The sequence below is a fragment of the Anser brachyrhynchus genome (genome assembly GCF_964034855.1).
Source record: "Anser brachyrhynchus genome assembly, chromosome: 2".
Taxonomy (NCBI): Eukaryota; Metazoa; Chordata; class Aves; order Anseriformes; family Anatidae; genus Anser; species Anser brachyrhynchus.
The window spans coordinates 86,392,106-86,412,090 of record NC_137695.1 but is presented as its reverse complement, the minus strand read 5'-3'; the positions used below and the strand labels follow the sequence as shown (position 1 = coordinate 86,412,090).

Genomic DNA, 19,985 nt, shown 5'->3' with positions numbered 1-19,985 from the left:
AAGTCGTCATTACCTGCGTTTAGATATATCAGGTTATCCTGCTTGCCTGCAAGAAAATCTTGTATTTTAATTTTAGATCTTTATTAGGTCTTTGTCTGTGTAGCCTGTGTGGCTGGCTGACTGACATGATTTCTCTTTCCTTGTATTTGCTAGGGCTGGGAGATTCAGAGTACACGTTCTTTTGTAATGGTGGAAAGACAGTAGACCGACGACTTCAAGAACTTGGTGCCCAGCACTTCTACGATACGGGATTAGCAGATGATTGTGTAGGGTAAGAACTGAATGAGTTTTGCATCTTGGATAAACAAAATCCATAATTAGATATGATTTTTGCTAAATGCTTTGAACTCTTGAAATCAACTGAATCTGATAACTCAGTGCTTCCTAGGCATGATTCCTAACTGAACCTATGCTATTACAGTCTTAATTGCAGTTAAATGGAACTGCGTTTTTAAAGTCTGAGCAAGCGTCTGTAATGCCTGTAAAAATGGATGGCATTCAGCAGTTTTAGAAATTAAGTAATTTGGAATAAATAGAGGCTTTTTAAAATTTTGTCCAAGATTACTGAAGTAAATAAAAGTAGTTCCATAGCATGTGTGCATTTTTAATGTTTTCTTCATTTTGCGTAAAACAGCCTTTTCTTGTAAAGGAATTATATAAGGTTTTTAAATTAACCATAGAAGAATAATGTAAAAGAACAACTCCCTTTCTATTCTGTTATTCTTTCTGGCCAGTAGGCTGCACTCTTGGCTTGCTTATTTTGAAGTACAGATTATAATAGTTCTGTTCATGATGACACAAGACAATTGAACACAAACGTTGCCATAATCGTAAAACTTTTATCTTGTGTTCTAAAATAGTAAAAAATGGAACGTTATATTGTAAGATACTGATGTTGCTGTTACACAGTGAAAAGTTTCAGGTTTTGCTGTTATCCTTTCTGTCATGAAGTTCAGCATTAGAAAATAAAAATGAGAAACTGGAAAGTGAGCTTCTTATATACTACAGACTCCATAAATTTACATAGCATTAATAATTAAATGCAAATACTTGATTTAACAAGTTGTTCTAATAACAGCTGCAAATATATATAAAACAGAAAATAAATGGTGTATTTTTTTCTTTAACTTTTTTGCTCTCTTCATCATTTATAAATTAACAGTCCAGGAAGTCACAATGAGACCATTCCTCTTTACCCTCTTTCTCTCTCCCCTTCTCTCTCTCTCTCTCTGTTTTCTTTTTCTCTTTTTTCTTCTCTTTCCTCCCCAGGTTAGAACTAGTGGTTGATCCTTGGATTGATGGACTTTGGCTTGCCCTCAAGAAAGTGTTTCTATTGCAGAAAGAGAAAGAAGGCATGAGCAACGATGTTAGTGCTACTTCTAGCGCTCTCTCTGCAGCCGCACTCGTTGGGCATGAAGTAAACTTAAGCCCAGAAATACAGAACTTGAAACTAGAAGATGAGGGAGATGCAAGTTCCAATGTTTCATCGCAGAAACCAGTTGACATCAATCTTCTGGCTTCAGCTAGAGATACAGAACCTTCACTTGTTCACTCTGTCCCTCCCATCTCTCAGGCTGCTCTTAATATCCCTGTCTTGCCACAACAGTATATAGAGGTGCAGTTTCAGGACACCCAAGGTGAGGTAAGGAATTTTGAAGCTTGAATGGTGAAAATCTCTTGTCCTGGCAGGATAATGAGCTCAAAAGAACAACAGGATACATATCTACAGGAAATACATCCCTGAACACGGGAATTTTATTAATTGTAAGTGAAAAGTCCATTTATATGATAAGAATGTAGTCCTTAACCGTATGAGTTAAGGAAACTGATGTTAAAGTATAGAATCGTAGAATATCCTGAGTTGGAAGGGACCCACAGGGATCATCAAGTCCAACTCCTGGCTCTACACAGGACCACCCGAAAATCCAACCATATGTCTGAGAGTGTTGTCCAAACGCTTCTTGAACTCCATCAGACTCGGTGCTGTGACCACTGCCCTGGGGAGCCTGTCCCAGTGCCCGACCACCCTCTGGGTGCAGACCCTTTCCCTAACCCCCAGCCTGACCCTCCCCTGTCCCAGCCCCATGCCGTTCCCTCGGGTCCTGTCGCTGTCCCCAGAGGGCAGAGCTCAGCGCCTGACCCTCTGCTTCCCTTGCGAGGGAGCTGCAGGCCACTGTGAGGCCTCCCCTCAGTCTGCTGTAAGCTGAAGTATAATTTAACTAAATAATAATTTGATAAAGGAATGGCACTGCAGTGCCGGGAATGGAAGAATTAAAATCATCAGTATTCAATTCATTTGTTATAAATAAATAATCCATCATGTTCAGACAGTGAAAATGTCTTCCTGTGGAAAGGAGTATAGTACAACCTCAGTTCAATTTTTTAGTATTTGCAGAATGCCATGAGAGGGTGTAAAATTCTTCCAAAATACCGCTGCATTTTTAGTAACTTAAACTTGTCCATATGTGATCGTAATTTTGCTCTTGCAAACGCAGTGTGCACTGCAGATCAAAAGTCAGTGTGCTTTCATTATGAAACCATGTAGAACCAAGTCCTGCTGTACAAAGAAAAGAATTAGCATAAGCTAGTGATCATTTCCAGTTGGTAAATTTAGTGTTCAGAATGAACTGGAAAGTGTGACTCAAACTTTTCTGATTGCTTGCCAAAGGACAGATGTTTTGGTTATCTCCTCAAGGGAGCGGTGAAGGCTGGCTGCCATGTAAGGGACAGGGAGACAGTAGCTGAGCGTGGTAACAGCCAAGAGGGCAGGGGCCCTGTTCCCCAGCACTCAAGCAATGCCAGCCAAGCGATGGCAGCTGGGATCAGCCAGAAGTGCAGATTATCAGGCAAGTCTGTGGGAATGAGGCAGATCTGAAGCTGAGCTGTTGAGTTAAACGATCCAAATTACTGAAATGAAGATTCGTGATTTAGAGGTTCCCTTTGAGTACAGACTAACGCTCAGGTTGAATGCGGTGCTAACAGTGCTTAGAAAGAGGGGCTGGTCACTAACCCATAAAATGAAATTGGCTGTTTTTAAGACGGCTTGATAAAGGAAACGACTAACTTCATTTTATAATAGCTTAGGCCCATTGGGCTGTTAAAGCTTATGGACCTTTTAATAGTTGAATATATGCCTTGTACTACTTAGATACGATTTTTAAAAATGTAGAACAAAACACTCTGTGTGCGTGTGTGTGTATAGATACAGAAGATGCGTGTTTTTCCTCCTCATTGTCTTGAATTGTTTTCTAAGATTGTTTCAAAAAAAAAGTGCCAACAGTAATTCCTGTATATTATACTAAGCTGTTTTTCAGCTACTTTGCATTTTTTAATGTAAGTTTTTACGTCCCCTTTTTCAGAATCCACATCCGTCCTCACTGATTTCAGAGGGAACAACCTTCAAAGTGCCAGTTACAAAAGCAGTCCAGCTCACTAGAGAAGATGCAATAAAAACTGCATTGCTTTTAGAACTCAATATTGCAGTAAGTTAGTGGTGGCTTTTTTCTTTTTTAAGTAGGCAAAAATGTAGGGTAAAGAGCATGCGTGTTATGGATAATAACTGGGGGAAAAAGATTTGATGGCTTAAAAAGAAAAAAAGAATTTCCCCTAGAACAGGGTGCTGTCAGCTTAGGCTGGTTCACTTTTTAAGTGCAAAGCCTGATTTGTTCACTGAAAGACATGGCTCCAAAGAAGCCAGAACTTTACGGAAGTTGTACATTCAATACCATATCCATGGAATAGCCATGGATGTGGTATTGAATTAAATATGCAACCTACAAGATACTCAGAAACTCTGTATAGTAAACCGTGGTTATTCCTTCTGGTAGGTAATCTACACAAGTAGTAATTTGACTAGTATAAGCAAGATGTAAGAATCCTTAGTTCATTATCTTGGAGCTTTTGAGATCTGCTTCATCCTCTAGAATTCATTTGTTCTGACTTCTTAACATAGTACTTAAACCGTTAACTTCTGTTACCCTAAATGTATTCTGTGTAAGGACTTTATTTCTCTGTTCTTCTCAAACCAGAAAACAAAGTACATCGGTAGTTAATGATGTGGGCTGATTGTATAACACCTCCTGTTAATGAGTAATTTTTCTGTTTAGACTGCTCAGTGGCTTTTATTAAAGTGTGTACAAATATTTTAACCAGACGAGGAAAAGTTTTTCTAATCAGTAGTTAAAGCAGCAAGGAAAACATGAGTATTAGTTTCTGATATCATCCAGACAGAGTCCTAGCACAGAGCAAAAAAAAACATACCTCATGCGACTGTGATAGCAGGAAGATTGCTGTTAGGCATAGGGATGCTGTTGTCTTTGGTTTATCCTGCAATTTTGTGGAAATGATTTCATATTTTTAAACAGAATACAGCCTTTGACTACCAACCTGGAGATGCCTTCTGTGTAATATGTCCCAACAATGTCAATGAGGTGGAAGAACTTCTTCACGTCTTGGGACTTTCTCAAAGAGGAGAGTGCTTTGTTTGTGTAAACATTAAGCAGGACACTAAAAAGAAAGGTAAGGTGTGATGCACTGGTCATGAACGAGTGTTCCTTTGTGTGTTAGTAGTAGTTGGTATGCATATTTCTCAACATTTTTCAGTTCAGTACTGGAACACAGCTGTCATTTTGGAGAGGCATTTCAGAAGTCAGAGATATGTTGGCAAGAGAGGACACAAAATGCTGCTACTTGTTTTTACTGCAGATGAGTTAACTTACGAATGGGAACTTTAGTTTGCTATTGGGGTTCCTCTGTGCTCCTTCATGTTTGTGGAGGTAAACCTTTAAGCATATAACCTAACATTTCTAAGTAAAATTTCTCCTTGTACAGCACTTCACATTCGTCTGCCTTACATCCTGGGAGGGCTGCACTCTCAGAGCAGAAGACTTAGTGCTGCTGCAAGGTGCCTTTTAAGGGGCTTATTGCCCTATGTGTATCCGTTTTATGGAGTCTTTATGGTCTCACTCAGAAAGGGTAGCTACAGGTTCAAGGTATGCTCATGTACTGCCAACGGGACCTGGCAGAATTCCTATCCTCTTGCCGTGCAGTTGGTGTCGTAATGGTGCTGCTGAGTTGTGCCTTCAGTTCTGCAGGATGGGGTAGGGTTCGATGTTACTCTAGTCCATGGGTAAATCGGTTCCCACTGAAAGATTCCATGGATCATTGAGAGCTGCACAAATTGTCCTTTAAGTGTGAGATGTAAATGCCCCCTGTTTCTGGCCTTGGTCAGTAACACAGTTGTTAATGAGGTGGGTTTATATGGCAGTCCAAGTCATACCATTTCCATCCACTGTCCCCACGTAAGGCTTGTTACAGTGTAGAGGGTGTATGAAAGCTCTGGTGGTTGCAGGGGTTAGGTTTCTTGCTCCAGTAGCTGACCTCTGGGGGTCACCAGTTGGGTTTGGTGCAGTGTAAGCTGCTGGTCCCTGTGCTGGGGATGAGCCCAGTGTCTGCAGAGACGATCCGGCTGTTATCCAGCCTCTTGGTGCTGGTTCCCCTCCCCCTGCATCCTACCTCTTGGGGAGCCTGTTTGCACTTGTTCCTTTGCAGCAAACACCCCTTCCAAAACAAAGCTTTTTAACAGAGGTCTTCCTTCAGATCAGGGCTGCTCTTGTGCACCCCCAATCTCTAGACAGGGTCACCTAGTCCAGGGCCCCCAGACACCTTGCCACAGGCAAGCAGCAAGAGGTCGGGTGTGGTGGAGGGATTCCTCAGGTATTCTGTATGCATTATTTACACTTTTAAAGTGTCAAGTACAGCTTCAAATGAAACAGTTGGAGGAGGCAGGGGAGGGCTAAAAGCATCAGATCTCCATAGGAATGTGGGCTTGAAATTTGGTCCCTCCCGAAAGCTAATTTTTCAGAACAAATTGGAGCCTTGCTACCTGGCTGCATAAAACTTGAATCTCTGTAAGTTGAGGACATGTTCAAAGTGAGTCTTCTTCACTAGGTACAAAGACGTGCTCTTTCCTGTCTGCCCACAGTAGCTCCCTTTCTTTGCAATCATTGATGTTGCAGGAAGGGTGTAAAGCTGTCCGACCAGGGCATTTTGAGTTCATGAGCGTCAGAGCACTTTGTGTGTGGAACAGAGGCTGTGTAGCCAAGTGAACATAGCTTCACTTCCTCATTTCCCTTGTATAACAAGATCTAACTGTCCTTCCTTGGCAAGATCGAGAAACGCCAGTAAAATAATGGTTTTAAATATTGAATATGAGTGGTCTCATCCTAAATGTCAATAATCCAGGTGCTTGCATCTCTGAGCGCTTAATACAGCACAAGTCAGGAAAAAAGATGAAACTAAGACATAATTTATTACCTTTTTTTGCCATGTCTTGTATTTGTATGTAAAATGTCATGGCTGTTTATGAATCTTAATAAATAGTAATGGAAAGGAAGATCACAGCACTGCATTGTAGAACAAAGAATCAAAGTTCTTGGTTCTGCTCTCGAGTCTTCTGGGTGACCCAAAGCAAGCCATGCTGACTTTTTACATGTCTTGTATACCAGGCCAGAATCACATCTGTCATCTTTGTTGGCAAAAAGGCAGTTGCTCCACTAAGGAACTTAATTCCAATTGCTTCAACTCTACTTAAACTAGCAGTTCAGCCAAATTACTGTCAGATACAGAGTTTTTATTCAGGAAAAGTCATCATGGAACAAGCTCCCCAGTCATCCCTAGAAAGGGGAGAAACAGAGGGGGAGGAGTTTGAACAGCAAACAAAGCTATTTTGATCTAGCAAGTTGCTGCTGATCCACTGGCCTCCAGTCATAGATTAGACACAATTATGAACTAAGTTTAGTACTAAGCCCAAATTTGTTTCTTTGGAGCTGTGCTGGTGGGTAGAGACTCATTAAGTTAACTCTAACATCATTACTTGCTCTTGCATATCCCTACCAAAGGCTTAAGCAGTGTAACACAGCTTCACAATTCCTGGCAATATTCCAGAGTCGCTTTCCTTCTGAGATGGTTGTCCCTTCAACTGTTTTCACTTTACTGAGGAATTTGCAGTCAGCGTTATGGCTGTGGATCCTCTAAATGAAGATAGCTGAAAAGCCTGGGAGAAGTGAGGAGTATAGACAGAGGGACCGTGCATCAGATGCATTTGCAAGACTTACCAGGAACTCCCCTGAATTCTGTTTTTACAACCTCTTTATTCAGCCTGTGAATTCTCTGATGAAGTACGTGAGATCAAGTGAGGGGACAGAACAGAGAAATTATCTAGCAGTCTGGCACATAGTCTGTTGGGCAAATACTGCTTTCCCGTAGTTGTCCTTCATTGTACGTATGAGCATCCTTGGAAGAGGATTAAGTACTTCATTTTGAAATGCTGTCAGCGTATTCAAGAAAAAGTTCATATAAATATGAAAATGGATGCTTCTTTCGTGCATTTTGTCAATCCTCTTACTGTCTAAAAGTAAATTTTGTTCTTTTTAGCAAGAGTTCAGTCAAGTAATGCTGATACAAAAACATAATTTAGCAAGGGTATATGGATATATTCGTAGACCAAATTTTATTAAAGGACTCTTGAAAACAGAAAAGTACAGTAAGAATGAGTAACTAGAACTTGAAGCCAAGAAACAATATCAAGAGAAATCCCAACATGCAAGTGGGGTCTGTAAATTAAACAATTTGGGACTTGCAGACCTTGTTAATAAATTTTGTCAAGTAAGTGATCTTATATTGCTTTTGGGGTTAGTTTAGAATGGGGAATAGCTGCTTTAGCATGGCACGTCACAAGGCTGAGCGTGGCTGGACCCATGAAGAGGTAGCCAAATGCTGCCTCTGGACCCTGGCTGACTCCATGAAGAGGTAGCCAAATACTCCTTTGGTTAGATCATTAGAAAACATCAGCATGTTCTGATTTTTCAGGAGTGTTTATTCATGGAGGGGGAAAAAATGTAGATGATCCTTTTCCTTGTAAGCATTCGTCAGCATTTCTCCAAGATGAAAAGTGGCAGAAAGGCCTTGAGTGGCCTAGCCAAAAATATATATATATATATATATTTGAACACTCATGTATTACACTTTTCTTCTTGTTTCCTGCTTTCTTGATAACTTCTTTTTGTCTTTTCTTTGGAAAACCATCTTACTGTTTAGTTTATAATTGCCACAAATCAGTTGGGCTCAATCATACAGAGTTGAATGAAGCTTAGGTATATGGTATTTCCTGAAGGAACAAGAGTTCTGTGATGCTATTTTTGGATGCTAATAGATGTATTTTTGTGTTTGTTTTTTTTCCTACCCCCTAAACTAGGAGCAGCTCGTCCACAACACATCCCTGAGAGGAGCACTCTGAGATTCATTCTAACCTGGTGTCTGGAAATAAGAGCAATTCCCAAAAAGGTGTGTGTTTGTTTTTCCCTTTTGAAGGGAAATCCATAGTAATTCTACGCTGTGTGGCTTCTTGAAGTTCTGTCCTTGCTTTGTGTGTAGTTACTGTGTTTTTGGTGAATAAGGATTGTCAGCTTGCATGCTGATATCTTGTTCCAAGAAATTTTGCTCTTAGTGCTTTATTGGGCAAACTATGAGATACCAAAATCCCCGTTACCATTCTGTATTCATAAGTAATCTGGAACTAAATAGAAAAGTGCTAGATATTTGGTTCCAGATAACCTGGAAGGCTGACAGAACCTGGCTGTAGGCATTGAATAGAAATCATTCCTTCTAATCAGAGAGGACCCATGTCTGTCCTGTTTGGTCACCGGACACATGTTGCTCTATACAAGCATCACGTAATGCCTTCAAAATATTTTAAAGCTTTTCCTGAGCATTTCAGTAACTGGCAGAATTCAAAGAAAGATTTTTGGTTGCGTTTTCTCAAAATGTGTGTTTATTATTTCTCTTGCATTTTGTGCCTGGAAAAAAATCAGGAACTTGCAACTAGAAATGCATGGGTATTTCTGGTATTGTCAAAACACGTTTTAAAGATAAATTTGTGTGAAGCATGAAGTTACAGTTGTGTCGGTTGGATCTGTGAAGGAAGTCAGTTTTTGGAAGGACTTCTCACTCAAGCGAATTTCACCGTAGGATCCAGCATATGTCATTATTAGGCAATATACTGTAGAAGAGAATCATTCAGTTCAGACAACCTTTTCAGTACTACATGTAACTGTTTTTGAATCTTTTTCTCAATAATAAGAGTAGGCAGAGGGTGCTGTCTGGGGAGTATCACCCAAGCATATAATCTATCTGCATTGTTTCCTGTTAAAAATGGAGTGTCCTGTAGCTCCATAATCAAAACTATTTTCTGGAATCTGGTGTTTGGGCAAACTCCAATTACTTTTCCAGTATTTTTTTGTGTAGAGTAAGTCCTCTGATTGCACTGGGTATTTTGGATCACTTACCTTTTAAGCACTGTGTCTATTTCCACCTTGCCTTTTGGAAAACAAACAAAACAAAACAAACCCTGGAACTACTTGTGTCTGATTTTTGCTTTATATTGCAAGCTGTACTTAATTTTCCCTTAAGAAAAGCTTGCACTACCATTAAATAGGTATAAAGTACAGAATAAAACACCGCAGTGACATTTACATGACTCATAAATACCGTACTTTATTTACAGTAATACTGCTTCTAAGAATTTGTATTACTCCCTTCCCAGCTTCTGTAACTTGGCAAATGGTGTTTTGTCTTGGATTAATTTGTGTTATGGGGCTGTTACTGAAGTGCAAATACATAAATAAAGTCTTTCATAAGTTTGGGATTTATCTGGAAATGCCTTTTATCTGTCTCTTCCCTCAGTCAGGCAAAGTAGGATTTTTTTGACCTGCTAGCTTGCCCCAGACACTGAGGGATGGGGAGGAGGGTTGTAAAAGTCATGATAGGTGAAAGTGTACATTGGAAAATAATTTGTATTATTCATTAGCCTACAGGCTGACTGCTTCCTATCCCCAGGCAACACAGGCTTTTCCCAGGTTTGTCCAACGGGACTATGTTTTTTACCCTCCACTCTTATTTTATTCACTCCAGGCATTTTTGCGAGCCCTTGTAGAGTGCACCAGTAATGCAGGAGAAAAACGGAGGCTTCAGGAGCTTTGCAGCAGACAAGGAAACGCTGATTATAACCGTTTTATTAGAGAGTCGAATGTTTGCTTGCTGGATTTACTTCATGCTTTTCCAAGCTGCAAGCCTTCACTTAACCTGTTAATTGGTAAGTGGCTGATTTAGACTTAATTGGATTTAGTTCATTCTGAAAATGCATCAAACTAAGTGTTCGGTTTCTCAGGATGGGGGGTGACGGCTCAGTTACCACTATAGAAATATTGTGGCATCCACAGCGATCAAACTAAAACTATTGTTGGGGACAAAACTCTGTTCTCCAGTGGTAGTCTGTGGTCTTCATTCTGCACTTTAGTCACATACCTGTGCTTCAAATGACTCTGGGTTGCTCCTGTGCATAAAAATAAGCATAAGGTGCTTGCAGAATTAGTGTCTGTAAGAAGTAATTCATCAACTGGTTACAATTCAAAAAGCCATGTTCTTACAACTCCTGATATCCCTGCCTTCGTGTTCTTTTCTTGTGTTTTCATCTGTTAAAATAGAAAGTTTTTTCCAGTACATTTGTGTTTATGTTACGCACAACAAACTTGCAAAGTTCCTTGTATAAAACATGGAAGGAATGAGCCTTGAAATGTAGCCATCTCAAGTGCATCTGAAAATACTGACAGTTACTTTCCAGATTAAAAACCAGAATTTCTTATTGTTTCATTATATGAAACAAAACAATTGCTTTTTATGGCCTTGTGATCGTGTTCTTCATTACTCCCTCTTAGTAAATTGTAGGGATTTATAAAATAAGTAAATACAAGCTCTGCTCCACTCTATACGAATACGTGAATTTTCACACTGAAAGCAAAAACACTTACAAACTACAACTTTTTTTTTTTTTTTTAGCTGTGATTTCAAAAAGTTACATAGGTGTTCATAGGAGTTTGAAGTTAAACTGCCACGTCTGCTTCTAGGACATTTGTATAGCAGAAACTTTCAATAAACTAATTCCTATTCTCAGAACTTTTCAGCTCCATAAACCACACTCAGATGAAAGGCAGGGAAAATTAATCTTGAAGCTTCACCTTCCCCACTAACTACTGGTATCTCTTCTGTGTACCTTTAGAGTTGTTTTTAAATAACCAATAACCCCATAAAGTAACTGTTATGGGCTTATTTATTGTATCTCTGACATGTTCCACAAAGTCTAAAAATATTCCTAACAGGGTTCAGGTCCTAATACCTTATTTATGAGAAAGAAATACTCAGTGTTAATAGAGTAAACTTACAGTATGCTTGTTACCCGTTGTAGTGTAAACACTCAAATGATATTTTGATTTTCACTGGAGTGAATCAATAAATGATAATTTATTTTCTTTAATTTTTCAGAACATCTTCCTAAATTGCAAGCCAGATTCTATTCAGTTTCAAGGTAATGACGTGTTCAAGTTGTATCTTTTTTGTAATTTGTGTGCTTTTTTCTTAAGTGTGTACACTATGATCTTCTAGAGAGCAAACTCTAAATTGTTTTTGTAAGGCCATTTTGCTTAGAATATGTGATTTACCACTTACTCTTGAATTCATCTGTATCATCTTGAAATCTGAAGTCCTGATGCTCCATTTTCTCACCCTTTTCTCCCTGTTGTGGTTTTAACGCACCGGCAGCTCAGCACCACACAGCCACTTTCTCACTCTCACCAGGTGGGGTGGGAGAGAGAATCGGAAAGGTAAAAGTACAAGAAATCCTGGATTGAGAGATAATGATAGTTCACCAGGTAAAGCAGAAAACACATGTGCAAGCAAAGCAAACCAAGGAATTTGTTTGCTACTTCCCATCGGCAGGCCACTTCCCATCATTCAGCCACTTCCAGGAGAGCAGGGCTCATTGGGCGTAACAGTTTCTTGAGAAGAAAAATGCCGTCATTCCAAATTCTTCCTCCTTTACCCTAACTTTGCTGAGCATGACCCCACGCAATACCGGACATCCCTGGGCCAGCTGTCCTGGTTGTGTCCCCTCCCAGCTCCTGGGGCACCCCCAGCCTCCTCGCTGGCAGGGCAGCACCAGGAGCTGGAAAGGCCTTGGCTCTGTGTGAGCTCTGCTCTGCAACAGCTAAAACATCAGTGTGTTACCACCACTATTTTCATCAAGAATCCAAAACACAGCATTGGGTGAGCCTCTGCAGAGAAAATTAGTTCTATCCCGGCCAAAACCTTGACACTCCCACATTGTGAAGACAAGTGGGCAAACACATAAAACTCCCTGGGGCCAAAACTGTTTCTGCATGTCTGTGTTCATTTGGCTGAGGAAGTCAGAGTGCCTTCAGCTCTGCCTTCAGTTTTTGAAAGGAGTGTGTAGCTAACCTTGAGTGAAGAAATTTGTTACTGTCTTCACCATATACTTCAGTCCTCTCCTAGAGGATTGAATTTGTTTTTTGATGTACCTGGTCATCAGTGAAATGTATTTAATGTAACTTTTGAGCAAAGCAGAGTAGTCACTGATGGGCTAGATGAGTCTTGGCCCATGAAGTACGTGGCTTTTCTACTTCTTCAGTGGGGCTATAGAGCCTTATTCACTGCCAGGACCTGACAGTGTGTGGAGTGTAGTTTTTCTTTGGATATTAGAGTCCAGCTGTTTTTCTTTAACACAGTTGCTGCACATCTCTCCAGAGGGCCAGCCTTCCTTAACTTTGGATGTTTGCATTATTATTTTCTTGAGGCTTACGATCTCAGATGCTTCTTTGCCTAGCTCCCTCTTCCTCACAGGAATCCCTCTGGCTTCCTAAGAAATTACACTAGGAGGCAGTTCCTGCCCGGTGTTTTTTTCATTCCCAATTAGCCTATGACACTACTGACTTTATTTCACAGTAAGGGAAAAAGAACACAGTAACATGAGCAGTGCTTCAGATCTTCTGCAAGACCATCCAGTGAAAGCAGTAGATCTAAAGAAGAAAGAGAATAGAAAGATAAAATCTGAGGGAAAAAGTGATTATGTCCTGGTTACCAAAATCAAACAAACAACACAACCCCACAACCAATCAAAAAACACCACCATCACCAAAAACCAACCAAACAAAAACCACCAAAACAACAACAACAACAAAACAACAACACAACCAATCAAAAACCACCACCACCAAAACACAGGTCTTGACTATTTCAAACAATGCTGTTTTGAGTGTCTGGTAGGAGGCTGGTAGATTTCTCAAGAGCAAGCTCACATGTGTAAATCTTACAGAAAGCAATTCTGATTGAATCCTGTAGGCATTGGTGTTTGAGTCCAACCCTAAGAAAATTTCTAACTGCGTATAAATACTACATAGGTAACAACATATCTTGATTTTGGTAATGTGGTTTGAGTTGAAAATGGACCTGCTGTAAGATAGCAGAGCTATTTCAGGTCATTAAGTTTAATATTATTTTTTTTAATATTTGCTTCTTTACAGTTCAAACTTGTATCAGCCAGGAAAACTGTCCTTTGTGTTTAATGTTGTGGAGTTTCCTGCCTGTCCCACTAGACCAGTCTCACGGAAAGGAGTATGTACAGGCTGGCTTGCTGAGTTAGTTGCACCTCTACTGCACCCCAATAAAAACACCCTGTATACGAAAGGAGGAAGCCCTCCAACTGAAGAGGTATGAATGTAAAGTCTAAATTCCCGTAACTGTTATATTTGTGCATTTTTTGAAGCAACTGCAGGTTTCATTGTTACAGATTGTTGAAATGCAGATGTTTACAGATCGTTGTACTGCAGATGTTTTGGCAGGAGTAGTATGCGTGTTCATTTTGTAGTAGGTTAGGACACGAGGGAAGGGCTTAAAGCTTCATCGGGGGAGTTCAGGAAAAAAAGTTCACGAGCTAACATGAAAAAGCTGCTGGCTGAGAAGGTGGTCAAGCCTTGGAACAAACAACCCAGTGAAGTGGTCACAGCTCCAAGCCTGTTGGTGTTCAAGAAAGAGTTGGACAATGCTCTTAGGCATTGGGTTTACCTCTTAGGTTGCCCTTTGCAGAGTCACAAGTTGGACTTGTTAATACTCATAGGTCCCTTCCAACCAAAGATATGTCATACTGTATATCGCAAAATATATTTTATATAGTATTGCATATAACCTGACAAAAGAACTGTTGATATTCTAATATATATTTGATTAAGAAAAATGGAAACAAGCATATAACTTGGTTACAAGGAAACTGTGCTGATAATAGAAAGTCTTGGTCTGACAAAATGTAATGAAAACCCATGTAAGTTATTTTTAATTTTTAAAAAGTAACTTGGGAAAAACCGATTAATATGTGCATGATGCATCTTATTCCAGTATTCACATCTCTGTTTATTTAAAGTATTGTCGATTTGCAATGTTAAAGCTCAAACATGGGGAAGAGGTGGACTGAAAAAAAAACAAAACACCACCAACAAAAAAAAAGATTGTTACAAATTGAGTCTGAATAAAATTCAGAACTATTTGAATCTGCTGTGCAAGCCAGAATTCAAAATAGATAAATGTTCAGCAATACGCATAGATTGCAAAAATATATGGAATAGCAATACAAAATGGATAAGTGCAAAAATAGATTAATTTATTTCACAGAACAAGTGTGTATACCAGTTGAATTATTCTTTTTAAGGAATGACAAATTTGGAATTCTTAATAGGAAAGATAGTCTGTTAACTCAAGAGTGGTTTGAAATAGTAAGTATTACAGAAATAGAAGCATCATCCCCCCACCAAGAATTAAACTATTTTATTTTAATCATCATCAAACAGAAAAATCAGTCTTTTTTAACATTATAGTGGATTTAATGATAAGAAGGGGAGTAGTGCTAAATCACTCAGGTTTACAGAACAAAGTTTAAATACCTTGGTCTAGTGTTTAACTCCTTAAACTTGAAAGGGAATTCAGACTGTTTCCTAATTAATATGCAAAATAAATCGGATTCTTGCTTATGATTTTAATGGGTGAAGCTCTGCTATTTCTGATGATGATTCCTAAATGGTCTTCTAAAGAGTTAAGAATGGTCATCTTCCATTCTGTATACAGTAAGAGAACAGGGCATGGATCTTGTGAAAATTATAACATCTTCCTTTCTGACACACATCTGGTGATCAGAATTAGAGTCTACCAGTGGAATGATATAAACCATTTTCCAAGGTCTTTGAGCAGTTGTTGGACTCCCCTCACCTGTTTGACCTTTTGGAGTTCCTGTGAAATTTTTGTGAAAATTAAGAAAGCAAGCTTGGTATCGGTAGACTTCAATTCACTATAAACAAATCCACACCTCTGCTTTAATGTCCACAGTGGGTTTTGTTTTGTTTAAAAAAAAAAAAAAAAGAAAAAAAGAAAAAAAATGAGTTGCCTGTAACAGTTAGCAGTAAACTAGCCTAGCTTCCTTTTGTATACCATCATCACACTTCCCATGAATCCTAGAAATTCACCAAACTTATGATGCAGTCTGCTTTCATATTCAGAAGCCCATGTTTGTTTGGCTTTGCCCCGTTTTTATCCAGATTGATTGATAGATCTGTAAATAGGGCATGCTTTTCAGAAGCTCAAGTGAAATTGTTTTCCACGTCTGTTTGGGATTAAAAGTAACCTCTGAAGTTCAGGATTTGGAAGGGTGTCTGTACACACATACCACATAAACATTCTGAAGGTTCTAAAGATGTCATGATATTTTCACTTCTTAAGAATACTCTTCAATTGTATTTTGTCTGATTTCATTTTAGATATCTATTTTTGCTCGTCCAAACAATACTTTCCACTTACCTTCAGACCCTTCTGTCCCTTTTGTGATGGTTGGTCCAGGAACAGGAATTGCGCCATTTATTGGTTTCCTGCAACATAGGTATGTACCAAATTTTTAAATGAAAAACAACCTTTCTATGTTGAAAACAATACAGCCTCAGGTTTCTGAGTAGAAAAATTAATCTATTTTTAATCTTTTTTTTTTTTCTTTTGGAAAAAAATGTTGTGGGGCTTTTTTTTTTCCTCCCCTCTTCTTTGTTAAACCAGAAAGGGCAAATCACAAATGTTTTTATGAGCTGTTGTTTACAACTTTGTCCTTTTTTCTCTTTGTGATGCGTAAGGAACTCTGTACAAGGCAAAAAAGGTAACAAAACCAAACATAACAAACAAAAATAAGCATTTAGTGGATGTTACGACAAGGGACACTGCTCTGGTTTTTGCTCATCTTCTGACAGCATTCTTTGCTTTCATCCCCCCAACTACAGCAGTGTAATTTTGTAAGGCAACAAGAAGCTTGTTCAAAGAGTTACAGGTACATTCAGAAGAAACAGGAAGAATTGAATATTTGGGTGGTAATGTAAGCTTTATAGGTAACCAACACATCATTTCTGTGCGACTTATTCATGCTAGCAAGATAATGGAATTTCTTGCATCCTGTAATAATTATTTTTAACCTGCTCTGAGAGAAAGGTGGTATTTTGACATGATACTGCTGACTCCATGTATCTGCTTTAACCAAATCATTATGTACAGTCCTTTATACTACTAAATATTAACTTAATTTTATCCCCCAGGTATTTTTATCTCTGAGATTTATTTTGTTTTGTATTTTAAAGAATCCATAGCATTTCGTAAGCATTTAATCAATGCTAAATAAAACATCTCTCAAAGTATAACTAGAAAGCTGCAGCTAAAACCCCTGTAAAGTAATATCTTCAGCATTATTTCAAGAAAATACAGTAACTTTTCTGATAGTATAGTGGTAAATAGATTGTTATTCATGGACTCTTGGAGGTTTCTACAGCAAAATGAAAAGCATGCTAAAAATGGTTTGTGCTGAGCTTTCCCTGGGTATTTTTACAGTGCTTCTAATGAGGGTTAAGGGGTAGCAATCTCCTTATTCAGCAGTCAGAAGTGTTTTGTGAGATGTTCAGAAGTGCCAGTCTTTACTATTCCCGTATGAAACTGTGACCAAAAAAAAACAAAAAAAAACCCAAAAAAAACAAAAAAAAACACCAAAACCTTTGAATTTAATTGATTTTGAGTTGGGCCAAAAGTGAGTACTCAAGAAAATCAGAGAAGAAAGGTTTCACTGTTACTTACCTTAAGCCATTTCACATTAATAGGCCTCTGGACAGGCAGAAAAGCACTACTGTAAGTGAGAATAAGGTTACAGGAATTTTAGTTTCTGCTCTTGATAAAACAACATTGGGTTTACATACAGTCAACACACTTCTTTTTTTTTTTAATTGTATTTTGTTTCTTTTGGCTGTTTAGGCAAAAGCTGAGGGAAGAACATGCAGACTGGCATTTTGGAGACACATGGCTGTTCTTTGGTTGTCGGCATCATGATAGAGACTATTTGTTCAAGCAAGTTCACTATTTAATGTTTCCTGTGTTAAATGTGTATTCATGGGGGGATGCTTATCTCAGGGCCATTACTAACACTTTTTATTGCCTTTCAGAGATGAGCTCAGATGTTTTCTTGAAAGTGGGACATTAACTCATCTTAAGGTTTGTTTCTCAAGAGACTCTTCAACTGCAGAAGGAGCCCCGCCTAAGTATGTGCAAGATGTCCTTAGGCTTTATGCTAAGGAAGTTGCCAGAGTCCTGCTGAAAGATAGCGGTTACTTCTATGTATGTGGGTGAGTAGAGTGGAGATGGACTGTGTCAGAAAGAGAACAGTTTGAGGCTTTAGAAAGACTTTGAGCTGTGTGAAAGACAGGATCAATGTGATGCTGAAACAGCCTTTCTGGAATGCCAGAATTTAGTCCATTATGTCCATTTATATAATACAGTTATGAAATAGTTTGTAGCTATGCAGTTCTTCTGCTTGTTTCAGTCACCTGTTACTTTTCATTTAGTATTCAAATAAGCTGTAGTAGGATTCAAATTAATATATTGTGTTTGAAAAAAATGGGATACTTGAATGCATGAGATGATACATTGGACAGCTGTGACATAGCAGAAACCTCTGCTGCATTCTAGGCTTGGATGGGCCAGGATGCTACCTGAATGTAGAAATTAAGATTTTTCATTACGTACTCCAAAATTCTGTTGCCTTTATGAAGTACCCCAATAGTAATATATTTTACAGTGGGAAGCCTTATTTGTAGAGGCTAACTTACCTGGAGGTTTCAGGATTTTTTTAGGAGGTTTGTTGGTATATGGTCAACTGTTTGAACATTGAACTTTATGTCAGTATTGTCTCCTGCTGAAATAAATGTCTATTATTTGTATTAAAAATAGCATTATTAATAAGTGAGGTTTCTGTGTATGTTGAAACCATATGGGAATATAATATCATACTTCAGCAGGTCCAGTTCTCCCTAAAAGAAAATAATTATTCTGTGACAGCCTAACTGGCAGTGCAAGTTTTTTGATGTGTATTACCATGCACTGAAAATCTTTTAACATTTGTTTGAGAGAATCCTTTGTTCTTGTCAATGCTCATCTATGTGAAGACTTAGCGAATGTCTTGCGATACCATATACATTTTTTTTGTTTGTGTTTAATATCTTTTCCAATATTATCCTGCCTCTGAAGCTGTTGATAAAAGGAAAAATACAGTATTATGCATTTTACTCTTACTTTTTTATTTCCAGGGATAAGAAGCACATGGCTGATGGTGTAAGTGATGCTGTAGTAGACATTTTAAGCATGGAGATGGAAGTTGACAAATTGGAAGCAATGAAAATGCTGGCCATGCTTCGAGAAACAAAACGGTATTTGCAGGATGTTTGGAGCTAAATATTTAGCTTTTCTTATGCCCTTATAGCACAAAAGATTTTGTGTTTTACTTTCATATTTATGCTTTTGACTAGAAGTTACTGTCAAAAGTGCTGTTGTCACACACATTTTAACTTTCTCTGTTGATCTTTCATACAGGAAACCTTTTAAAGGACAGCAAACCAATCTGTCTTGTGAAGTGTATTGTTTTTAGTAACGTTGCATAATAGATTGTATCAGTGCCTTGATTCTCTGACTACTGCTTTCATATAGAAAGTAAGAACTCTTGCACTTGTACAAGTATAATTGTACGTTTACATTAGGTCATGTATATTTTTTACTACAACGTATAAATAAGCTACAGAGTAAATGCACAGTAATCTGTGCATCATCAAATACATTACTGACTTGCTAGGATTTATTTGAATATTTTTTAAGACTATTTTTCTTCCACACACGCACACATGTATACACGTGAGTATACATACATACATATGTGTATACCTATGTATTTCTTTTTTTGCTTGTGCAAAAATGATAGGAATAAAGGTCCAGAATATTGCACACAAACTTGCTGCAGAATTTCAACTCTTGTATTTTTTAATACTTAGATTTTTTCATTGCATCATTCATATATCTCAGTTTTGCTACACTCAATGCTAATCCTTATTAGATTTTCGTGCATTTGAAGTTATTTTCATTCCTGTCTCTAAAATGTTTGTTGTGTGATTTTTTTAAATTTTATTTAAAAATCAGCAGTTGGGTTGAATGTGATTGCTGGAGAAAATACTGCTTAGTAAATACTTTTTTAGATTTCTAAAGTAATATTTTTTTAAGTTGCACACACGCAATGAAATACTATGTTTTTAAAGCAGTTACCCGCACTTAAGAGAATCCACTTCAGAAATCAAATTGTTGAAAGTAAGTTGTTGAAATATCCAGTCTTCTTCCAAACAAGGGCTGTTTGGAGTGCGAATAGTTGGAAGAGTTAAAAATACAAGTTATTTATACTTCTCTTCAGATCTCTCCTCTCTTTCCTTTGCTTTTTCTAATCACGTCGTCATCTCGGTTCTGCGTCATACTTAGATCTTTGAAGATAAATACAAGGTATGAGAGAATGTTTTAGACACATTGTTGTGTATTTCCTTGGGAGAACTCTCGTTTTGTTTGGCCTTAATGCATAATCAGAACCACATGACTTATTCCAAGGCTTGTATTTGCCTACTGATTTTTTGTTAATTTGTAGGTAATTCAAGAAATGTTTATGGAAAAATTATGATCAGAATAAAATCATGTTTTTAAACAATAAA

At 38.2% G+C, this 19,985-nt stretch overlaps 1 protein-coding gene across 3 annotated transcripts in view; it reads left to right on the top strand.

Moving 5' to 3' along the window:
- The window catches only part of MTRR (5-methyltetrahydrofolate-homocysteine methyltransferase reductase), a 25,604-nt gene extending 5,619 nt beyond the window's left edge, over positions 1-19,985 (top strand). For all 3 annotated transcript variants that reach the window (XM_080578377.1, XM_080578378.1, XM_080578379.1), the window contains exons 5-16: positions 154-271; positions 1,270-1,642; positions 3,360-3,482; positions 4,365-4,518; positions 8,255-8,343; positions 9,970-10,150; positions 11,377-11,419; positions 13,431-13,617; positions 15,708-15,826; positions 17,224-17,316; positions 17,412-17,591; positions 18,552-19,985. In XM_080578377.1, coding sequence (XP_080434503.1) covers positions 154-271; positions 1,270-1,642; positions 3,360-3,482; positions 4,365-4,518; positions 8,255-8,343; positions 9,970-10,150; positions 11,377-11,419; positions 13,431-13,617; positions 15,708-15,826; positions 17,224-17,316; positions 17,412-17,591; positions 18,552-18,696 — 1,805 coding nt within the window. In that variant the 3' untranslated portion in view covers positions 18,697-19,985. The remainder of the gene's footprint in view (positions 1-153; positions 272-1,269; positions 1,643-3,359; positions 3,483-4,364; positions 4,519-8,254; positions 8,344-9,969; positions 10,151-11,376; positions 11,420-13,430; positions 13,618-15,707; positions 15,827-17,223; positions 17,317-17,411; positions 17,592-18,551) is intronic.